The 10,967-nt window shown below is 33.6% G+C and overlaps 1 protein-coding gene across 2 annotated transcripts in view; it reads left to right on the forward strand.

The window, feature by feature from the left end:
• The window catches only part of LOC116765337 (villin-like protein quail), a 12,111-nt gene continuing 1,144 nt past the window's right edge, over positions 1-10,967 (forward strand). Inside the window, exons 1-15 of one of the 2 annotated variants that reach the window (XM_032654790.2) lie at positions 1-176; positions 1,773-1,859; positions 6,657-6,770; positions 7,117-7,316; positions 7,474-7,672; positions 7,769-8,074; positions 8,140-8,436; positions 8,514-8,696; positions 8,769-8,855; positions 8,933-9,026; positions 9,140-9,400; positions 9,465-9,602; positions 10,026-10,181; positions 10,466-10,572; positions 10,647-10,832. In XM_032654790.2, coding sequence (XP_032510681.2) covers positions 159-176; positions 1,773-1,859; positions 6,657-6,770; positions 7,117-7,316; positions 7,474-7,672; positions 7,769-8,074; positions 8,140-8,436; positions 8,514-8,696; positions 8,769-8,855; positions 8,933-9,026; positions 9,140-9,400; positions 9,465-9,602; positions 10,026-10,181; positions 10,466-10,572; positions 10,647-10,832 — 2,433 coding nt within the window. In that variant the 5' untranslated portion in view covers positions 1-158. Of the gene's footprint in view, positions 177-1,041; positions 1,288-1,772; positions 1,860-6,656; positions 6,771-7,116; positions 7,317-7,473; positions 7,673-7,768; positions 8,075-8,139; positions 8,437-8,513; positions 8,697-8,768; positions 8,856-8,932; positions 9,027-9,139; positions 9,401-9,464; positions 9,603-10,025; positions 10,182-10,465; positions 10,573-10,646; positions 10,833-10,967 lie in introns of those variants that run through there. The other variant, XM_061520922.1, reaches the window with a different exon arrangement.

The raw sequence follows: 10,967 nt of genomic DNA on the forward strand, positions 1-10,967 counted from the left end.
TCTAATGTGCGGGCCTGCAAATCATTGAGCGTTTGGACAGCTAGTATCACTTGCTGTGCGTGGACCTAAACAGCTTGGTTGTATCAAAACTCATCGTTGTTAGATTCTTAACTAACTTTCTACCTCCAAGAGAGTGTTACGGACCTGTAAAAACTTTGATGGACATAACATATCAGGTGCATATCTGTTTTATTTTGTTAATAACAGTTTTCCTTTACATGCATACAAATGTATGCGAAATTTAAGTTGATCGTTTGGTTTTGACGTCGAGTTTTGACAATATATAGAGCTTTCCAAAATAGACATTACTTTTTTTAATCTTAGGCTTCATTCGCACTAAATTTATGGAAAATTTTGCAAATGTCTCAGTTTTCATTTATTGAAGGAATTATGATATAATTTTGAATACTAACGTCATACTCAGTTAGTGTGTGATGCATTACTTTTAAGGTTCTATTTACTATTGTTTTTGAAATCAACTTTATTTACTTATAAAATAGGCATTAAAGTAACTATTGTTACAGGTAACTGTCTTTTCACTTCTTTGCACACAGACCGGGTATAATATATACCCCGATATTAAACACAGAAAATTAACATGATATTTCAAAATAAATGTATTATACTCTTATTATATTTTCATTGCTTATTTCCTACAATTGAAAGACGAGTATATCTATCTTTAAGCATATCAGAAATACATATGAATAGTTTACAGTATTTGAATATGAATTATAAAAATATTCAGATTATATGTTTTTTTTATTAGTCATTCTCATAATAGGTTATGGCATTATTTTTCATATTGTTAATTATTTTTTTCTATATAAATTTTTTCGAATTAATATTTTTTAATGTGAGCTGTAAGCATAGCCAGAAATTAATATATTACTGTATTTAAATCTAATAAAACTATTCATAATGGTTATTATATGTATATTTTTAATATACTGTTATGGATATATTTATATTTTTAATGGAGCAATTAAGTGCAATTGAAATTAACCGTGATGAGAATATGATATTCAGCGTAGAGCACACGCCACTTGGACTTTCGCGGGGAATAATTTATTCTTGCGTTTATTAAAATACGTGTGTTCATTTAGCGTGAAAAAAGATTTTCTTTTCTCGTACATTGATCAGTTAAGACGTGTCTAGTGTGAACGGCGAGCTTCTTGGACACGGTCGTATTTGGGTTCAATTGCTTGTGAAGTATTCGGTTATGGAAGGACGGCACTGATCCTAATTGTATCTAAAATGCATATCCTGGAGATAGGCGCTGAACAAGTAAATTTATTTAAATATTTTAGTGATTGATATAAAAAAAATGTGTTGTGTTTGAAAGAATATCTGTGTTAAAGGATATATACGTTTAGATTATTATTATCCTAGAATAATATTTTTAGTATAAAGATAACGAAGTTTTATGTATCCGTATGTGTTACGATAGCGTGATTACGTTTTTCAATCCACAAAGAATAACCACTCCCTAAGCTTCCTTGGGCTTGGCTTTATAGCTCCATTTAGTATAGATATACGAGTCATTATCATAATAGATTATGTGTTATATGTAAAGACACCAAATATGGCAAATTGAGGGAACATTAGCATAGAATTGACGAAGATGTTATAAATCCCAACATGAGGGTAGTTACATGAAAGATAATAAGAAAACGTGATGTTTTTGTATTATGAAAACAATGTATTGTGTATGTGTTAAGCCGTTATATGAATTTAGAAACAGTATTAACGATTTTAATATTACGATATAGGATGAGGAGGTCACCGGACGGGCCCACGAAGCTGCTTTCCGAACCGTCCCCAAGGATTACACAACCTTCTTAATCTGGAGGATAACTGTAAGTTACTTGTACCTATATATATTGGTTGCAAATTATCGATTAAAATATTTCATTATTTTTCTAATACATAATTAGTTTAAGCATTTTTTTTTTATGAATTAACTTGGACTTTATTGGAATTAAAACCGACAATGTTTTACGTGTGTATTTTGTTTTTTATATCAATTATACCACGATATAAACAACGTTTGTTAAAATTTGAATCCCTCGATCTAGAAGTCTGTTTGTTTGGCTTTAGTCTTCGGAACTAGTGAATTGATTTGAATGGAACTTTCACTAGACAATAAAGAGTACGGTCAAACCGTCAATAGTCCCTTGAATTATCTCCAAAAACATATTTTCGTATATGTAAGAAGTTGGTGATGAGTAACATTAGTTATAGAAGTAAGTTAGCCAATCAGATCCTATTTAGATAAATATTACCAGTATTAAAATAAAAGAAAAGTGTTAAAAGTGCACTTTTTATTAAATTTAGGTTTATATTTTATATGAAGATCTTTATCAAGGAGTTTTTATTCGCCATTCATTAGCTTCAATTAAGTCAACAATTCTGACAGACTTATTAGTCGTTCGGAAACAAAGTAGGTTAATAATTATTAATTATAAACTCCATTTTCACATTTTATGCTATAAATTCAGTTAACTATCCAATTAAACCAATTAACAAAGAAGTGTTATATGAAAAAAGATTTCTAAATCTATGACATTTCTCGCTCGGTATTTTACTAAGATTTTCTTTAAGATTATTTACGTAACCAAAAGATTAGTTTTTGTTCCATATTTCGTAATATTAATATGTATGTGTTACGTGAGAAAAGGTTATTATCAACTGTAAGGTGCATATGAATCAAATGAGCTGGGATTATGATGAACTGTCACGCATGTGTTACAAGATTTTACTTTCACTGGACATTTGTTACACACACTTATTACTTACGAGTTCATAAAAAATATGATTAGATGATTCTTAACAATATTCTTGTTTATAAACAAAAAATATCACAATTATATCTCACAAAATATATTTTAATGAATATTAATTAAAAATGTGGTAACATTTTTTTTAACATTTTTTTTTTTTTGATAATCAGTCAAAAATTTACCTTTAATTATTATTATTGAAATAATATGAAAAATCAAAGATTATTAGTGACACTGACTGGAAACTGCATATAATAAATTAATATTTAAATGGCAAATATTTATAGCAAAGGTTATATAATTTTTTTATTATTAATTTGCATAACCAAACTATAAGTTGTAATAAATTTTTCAAAGGCTAGAATCTGTTTAAATCTTCAAGATTTTTAATATTTTCTGTGAATATCATTAGATTGTTTTCATTTATATTTATAAATATAGTACCTTCAGTAGATATTTTTTATTATTTCTTCAAATTTATTTGTTCTCCCTAAATTTCATCATCAAAATGTTAAATTACAATTTCATTAGTATAAAAAAAATGTAATTAATTTGGTAATATATATATAAAATGGTTTTTCTAGTTTCTATTACAAGACATTTTACTATATATAAAGTAAAATATATTTATTCAACATTATAATAGTTATTGAAATCATTTAATTGTTTTCGCTTGTGAGATAGTTTTGTGAAAGGCTGACACAAAAATCTGATTGAGTCTCGCTGTGCGCCGACGGGAAATGAGATATTGTGATCTGTAAAAACAATGGAGGTGCCATTTTTATTTTGGTTATTCTCACGGCCTTTATATGCCGAATTTTATTTTGAAATATTCGGTTTTAAATATAAAGCTGACATAAAAGTTATAGTGGTTTATTATTATTTTTTTAATTTATCGAAAAATATTTTGTTGTTTTAATTGAGAATGAAAATAAACGAAACTTTATGATTGAGTTCTCCCGGTAGAAAGTGACTTTCGTAGCGGACACATCTTACGCTTCATGCAAAAGATTTGACAAGGAATATATATTCATATATCTGAAAATGGTTTTGTTTAATTACATTCTGATTTTATATAAAATATTAAAATGTTGATGTATGTCCTCGTCAGATTTTTAAGTATTTTATAATAATTATATAAAATTATTCATACGCTTTAAATACCTATACTACATAATAAGTATGTACAACTTAATTTAAAGGTGTATCGTTATTTGAACTTTATTTTTTTTTCATCGGCGAGATTTTTTTTTTTGTATATAGCAACTTTAAACATAACCAGTAATATAATATGGTATATACAATCAAATTCGGTACTCTCTGACCGCTTTATTTGTTTCGACCTCATTCTCTTCCGTACTTCATTATAGACCCCGTCATAACAAATACTTCACGGTTAAAAGATTAAACCATGAAAAATTTATAATGCTTAGGTACATTTAGTGCTAATATTTTACTAAGTTTTCATAATAGGAGCGTCATATATTATCTATTATATAATATTATCAATTTTGAAAATAAAACAAAAAAGTCCGAATAGATTTCACAATAGGTTTAGTCAATTACGTTTTGTTTTCTGAAATCATAAATTATAATATTACAAGTTTTCAAACAGGACACAATTTATATTGATCATTTCTATAACTTGCAACAATACCTAGCGAAGAGTAGTATCTTCAATTTCCCAGTTCCTCGGTGCCACGGAATACTAAAATTTTAAATAAATTATTGTGATTACAGACCATTGTGGACCATAAGCCATTCGTAACGAAAGAGACAATGATTCATTCTTTACACAGCTTTTACCGCTAGACGTACGATCGTCGACATCGAACAGACAGACGGATAATAGCATAGTTTTAGCTTGCCAGTAATAAAGGGGTCAGCTTAGTCATTTTATGCTCTCCTTCGGATCAAAAACCGGCTTATATAGAATTATGGACACTTGACAGCTATACAATAATTGTTGCAAATAAATAAATTGTATCATTTACTCGATATAAATTATTGATGCCTTGTATGTCTTAAATAAAATCGCTGTTACAGTACACCGTTATATTATCTTTAGCAAAAAAGTAGATAGTAAACGCTTTGAACAGCCCGTTGAACGTACCGCTGTCAAGTGTAATTTATAACTTAGAAGTTGGCGTCGAATCTAATCATACATTTGTACATTAACTAATTTTACCAACTACCACACTTACACCACGGAATTGCACACACTTACTGTGTATATAGCGTAGTTCTGGCATACAAATGCTCTTTAATATAAAATTAATAGCTTTCCGAAAATTGAGAAAATTTTCATTGTTAGGTACATTTATATAATATTGAAATATTATTAACATATTAAATTTAATTTAACTGTCCACTTTTTGCAAGAATCCGTCGGCTTTCCGTTATATGTGAAGACACACATATGCAAAATTATAGGTAAAGGTCAAGGTAAATCAATATAGGTAGGTATATATTATAAATTTTTTCAAGGAATTGGATATTTTTCAAGGGACCTTATAAGGGAAAAATTGATTTTATGATAGCGTATTATTATTATTAATAAATATATGTGATTTTTAAGCAAGTCTTCTGTAAGCTATTTCTAAAGAGCAGATCTCTGCTTGTCTGCTGTATACTTTGAACATTATTAAAATAATGCCCAAACAATCAATGAAGCCGTCAAATTAAATAAACGTAATGTCTGTGTCGAATAATAATATTCTTTATACAAAAGCTTGTGCGTGAATTTTATGTTCCTATTGTTCACATTGAAATGAAAGCGTTACCACTAAAACAGTGATGTCGTGATGAGATGACAACACTATCACGACATGAGATGTCACGTTTTAATGTTCACAATTTTTGTACCAGAAAGATTTTTTTTTTTAAATAATGATTGCGGCTAAAATTATATCTTAATTGTTAGTTTTATAGTAAACATATGACATCGTTTTAATGCTCATAAAACCTCAGAACTAAATTTAAAATATATATTAATCTTAGTTTCCTAATATTTTTACTAAAGATTTCTTGCTGTGAGCAACTATATATTATATTTGCAATGCATCAAAAGACATTCTGCCACGCACTAAAAAAAAAAATTTTCAAAGCCTATTGGTGTCTCGCTAAGTTCGTTTCGTGTACAAAGTAATTCATGTTTATTTAGCTATGACTGAAAGTAGGCTGCTTTTCCAATATGAAAGTTCTGTACGTAAGATGTTTCAAAAGCCATTAATCACTTATACGAGAACATTATAAATGTAAATAGTTATTAATAACTACAGCATTTAAATATTATGAACACATACTTCTATAATAAAACTTCTTCTTCACTTAAGACTGCCCGAAACGACATTAGCCAAGGTTATCTAAAGATGAATAAGTCCGGACATATATTCCTAGTAATGTTTTAACATTCCTAGGTGAGATGGATGTTACCGTCTATCAACTCATATTTATAATTCTATAAGAAACTTCTATAGAGTAACTAGAGTAAGTAAGTAAATAAGTTTGTATCATTGTAACAAATAAAGTTTTGAGATTTTCGTCTGTTTTCAATTTGTTTCTTCAAAACCTTCTTGATAATTCAAATTTGTCGCCAATAGAAGTGTAATTTAAATATTTTGGTATTAAATACAAGAAGGGTTTAAACAAATATAAAATCTACTAATACCGTTTTGTATGTGAATGGATAATTAAGTCTTTCTAGTTGATAGGCTATTTTTACTAATGAGGAATTAGCGTTATTCCTATTTTTTTTATTATAGTGTGTTTAATTGGAAAAATATGGGAATAATGTAAGTGGTAACATGGGGAGATATAGTTTAGAAGCCAACAGTGTGCACTATGAACAATGTGTTTGTATGAATTTTCAAGGAATCTGGTACTGAACTACTGCCGAGGTCGCACTACGGTACATTCTATGATACCGACGCGTACTTGGTGTATTCGTGCTCGCTGCCAGGTCAGCCGGCGGAACCGGATATAATTGTAAGTAATAATCACATCGCATCTCGTATTAATCACATATTAAGAGTTTAAATCGTAACTTCATGGATAATTATTTAAACAAATCCGTTCTTATAGTTCATGGAAAAATTCAAACATTCGTTGCTTAAGAAAAATAAAATGAAATTTGATACTTCGGGTGTGTTGTGTCTTTTGAATTGATAAAGACAACTAACTATAAAGTATAACTAAACAACCATATTGACATAAAATTCAACCACAATCACTACAATAAATAACGTTGATAGTAAATATAAAACAATTATTTAAAACATACATGTCAAAAGCAAAGTACATACATTGGAGATATTTTGTCTGCCACTTAAAGCGTCGCGAAATAAGAGAGAATGGAACAGAGTATGCTGAACGGCACGTCCACGCGTGGGCGAGTGAGACACAGGCGGGGACGTTGGTGCTGCGACGAGCGAGCCAACTGCTGGCCCACCTCGCCGCACCCCTCGTACTGCACAGGGAAACTGCCACGAAGGAGTCGCCGAGGATGCTCTCTTATTTCCGAGATGGCATCAGGTAATACTATACAACTGCCAAATATAGACTATCTTATTTATTTTAGCTCATTATATGCAATGATTTGTAAACGACAATATATATTTGTGAAATATTATTCATTCTTTTTGATATATAAGCGAGTTTAAAGGTTTAAGTTTTATTTCGTATGTTATAGAATTCTTCGTAGTGGTTGCTTGAACGGAGGTCCTCGTTTATACCGAGTTCAAGGTCATCGACCGGTGATGCTTCAGCTGGAGCCGGTCACGTGGGCCCAGCTCGCCTCTGATGGTGTTTTCGTGCTGGACACCACCAATTTGATAGTTCTATGGCTTGGTCGTGCAGCCAATTTAATTGAAAAAATCTTTGGAGCGAAGGTACTGACTTATAATCTTCACAAGAATTATTCAATCTTGATAAATGGAATCTTGATAAATCGTCTTGTGTTTTTGTAACAACGTAATTGTTTTCAGATCGCATACCGTATGGCTCGTGGAGTAGAAAAGGGAATGATGGCACGGCGCATCGCTATCGCTCATGATGGCTACGAGCAAACACTACCAGTCGCGGATCGAGAATTCTTGAACAACATCTTAGAACTACGGTCAAGAACCATCCGTCCGTCACCAGTGGTCTCCGAAGCCCCGCGACCCGCCCGTCTATTTAAAGTGACGCAGCCGCCGCGAGTGTCGCCTGTCACCGTGCCTTCTCAAAGAGCGGCAGCTCGCCTTGAGGAAATCAAAAGAGCTCCGCTATACCGACAGGATTTAAAGGACGACGTAAGTTAAAACTTTCAAATATGCACAAAAGTTGTACTACTAATATTAATCAAAGGAAATGTTAGGGTGTGTATATAGTCGAAGCTGGTTCGCGGGGAGTGTGGGCATGGGTGGGTGCGCAGGCAGGCTCTGCAGCAGGTCGCGGGGCGCTGGCCGCGGCACGAGGACTGGCACGTGCCAAACGACTGAGCGGACCTGTTGCCACCATGCTATCAGGTCGAGAGCCTTTGGAATTTGCCGCGCTCTTCCACCGCTGGAGTTGGGCGGATTCACGCCGCGACATACGCGTGAGGGCCGCACGATCTGCCACAACCAAATTGGATGCTGTCAGTCTAGCTTCGAATTCCTGGCTGGCTGCCGAGGTATGCTATATGTTTAAATGTAATCAATTATAAAAAAATCACATGTCGCAGAGATACTTATTAATGTATCTGTGCAGGCACAACTTCCAGACGATGGTTCGGGGTCGCTAAGAATGTGGCGTATTCGGTGCGAAGGTGAAGGACCGATGCAAGAGTTAGAGCGTCCACAGCATGCAGCTTTTTATGATCAAGACTGCTACATCATACTTTATACATACCATGCCCCTATTGGCGACCAGACGATGCTCTATTATTGGATGGTAAAATACACACGACTATTAAGCTTGAAATATAACTCATTCAAAAATAGTCATGTATAATGTTATTAACAGGGTGGCTCTTCGCCAAATGAACTACGGAATTTGGGCGCAAAAGAAGCCAAAGACCTCTATACAAAGCTAGGTCGTCTTCCTATACAAGTATGTAGAAAATACAGAAAGCTGTTTCTAGTAACGAACAAGTTGTAATGTGATATAATTTTGTTCTAATTTTGTAGGCGTGGGTTTACCAAGGCAAAGAGCCTGCACATTTCTTACAAATTTTCAAAGGACGGATGATAACCTACAAAGGAACTGCCACAGATTATGATCGTAAGTCTAATTATGTACTATAATGTAACCTAAAAAAATGTTGGACCTCAATTCGCTAAGTTTAGCCGAAAAAAAATTTTAAGCTCAAAAACGACTATTATATTCTTTTGCAGCCAGTGGTCGTAGAGTAGTCCCTCCTCCGCGAACACTCATCCGTGTGTCTGGTCAATACGCACGCGAGGCTCGAGGCGTGGAAGTATCAGATGAAATTGTTTCGGGAGGTGCAGGGCCAGCGGGGGTCGCGAAGAGGGGCTCGTGCTACGTGATGCGGGAGGGCACACGGGTGTGGGTCTGGTGCGCCGCCACCGCTACTGGTGACGAACGCGAGGTCGCCAAGAACATGGCCGCTGCGGACCATACATTAATCATGCAAGGTATATCTATTCACTTATAATGTTCCCATAAGAACGAGAAATCTGAATTATGGTCTGTTCAAAGGAAAAGAAAAAGCCGATTTCTGGAATGCCTTGGGCGACAGACGTCATTTGCTCGTGGTTTCCCCACTACAAGAAGTTGAACGACCTCTGCCTCCTCGTTTATTTTATGTTTCGCTTGGTGCAAATGGACATTATTCTTGTAAGTAAAGAATATTGATATAACTACAATTAAACTTACATTAGGTATTTGTTTATTTATCTTTTACTCTACAAAACACAATTAACAGAAATAGAGGGAACTAACGAAATAATGTTTAGGTACGACATAAAAAAGTATCTCAGGCGAACTCATTTACAGTGAAACAAAATAGAGACTTTATATATTTGTTAAGTGACTATTTAGATCCATTGAATTATCATTAAAACAGTGGGTAAGCTCAATAATTATTTGACTCAACCATAGTTTCTTACTCAATTTTAAAACATACCTATCCTTTAGAAAATATCTCTTCTACTTTCCAATCTGATTTGTCAGTAGCAACGGAAATAAGTTGAAGTATGGAGTAGGTATATTCATAAGAATTTCCCTGAGCTTCGTTTTAAACTGACCCTTATATTTCAGTCGAGGAGATCATCTCAGTGTCTCAATATGAGCTAGCTCCGGAGATGGCGGGTGTGTTGGACGCCCACGCCGCCTTGTTCGTGTGGCTCGGCGCCCACTGCGCTCACCGCGCTAGGGAGGACGCCAGACAACTTGCACTATCGTATCTAGCGCAGGGTAACCATATGATAGTGTACTGAACTGTTGTCCTGTGACTTCGACTGTTATTTAAATTGAAGACTTTCGGGTTTTATACTAAATAAGTAACGTTTCCCTCTGAACGTAAATAAAATGAAACGGAATCCCTCTTTTCTGTTCACCCGACTTACAACATACGCCTACTTTGTCGAAGTTTAAACCATAACATTTGTATAACAAATTTAATATAGAAAAGTTTTACTTTTTATTGTGAAATTATGCAGTAATCTCGTAATGATAAAGCTTTACTGATCTTCATCCAGATCCAGCAGCGAGAGACGCCGAAACTCCTATCATAGTTGTCCATCAAGGTCGTGAGCCTCCACATTTCACTGGATTCTTTCCCCACTGGAAGAACTCTATGTGGAAGGTGTGCAGCGTTAAAAAAATATAATCCAATTATAACGCTAATATACAATTCGTACAAAAATTTAACATTTCCAGGGTCACAAAACCTTTAGCGCGATAGTAAGCGCGTTGGAAGGTAAGGCGATCGTTCGGGGAGGCAACAGTAAACTTCAGAGCGGTAATAGTGAGAACCGATTCGATCAGCACGAGAAATATCCGCTGTCGGTACTGCGAGGACCCAAAGAACATCTCCCGCAAGACGTCGACCCGCTCACTAAAGAGGTACTGTATTGTAAGCTACTGAGAAGTAAAACAGACAATTTCTAAATTATATTATTTTTGTTAATACAATGTATTTAAATAGCAACAATCTTGTTTATATGTCAGATCTAATTTTATATATACACATTATAGAAG

This window comes from Danaus plexippus, chromosome 2 (genome assembly GCF_018135715.1).
Source record: "Danaus plexippus chromosome 2, MEX_DaPlex, whole genome shotgun sequence".
Lineage (NCBI taxonomy): Eukaryota > Metazoa > Arthropoda > Insecta > Lepidoptera > Nymphalidae > Danaus > Danaus plexippus.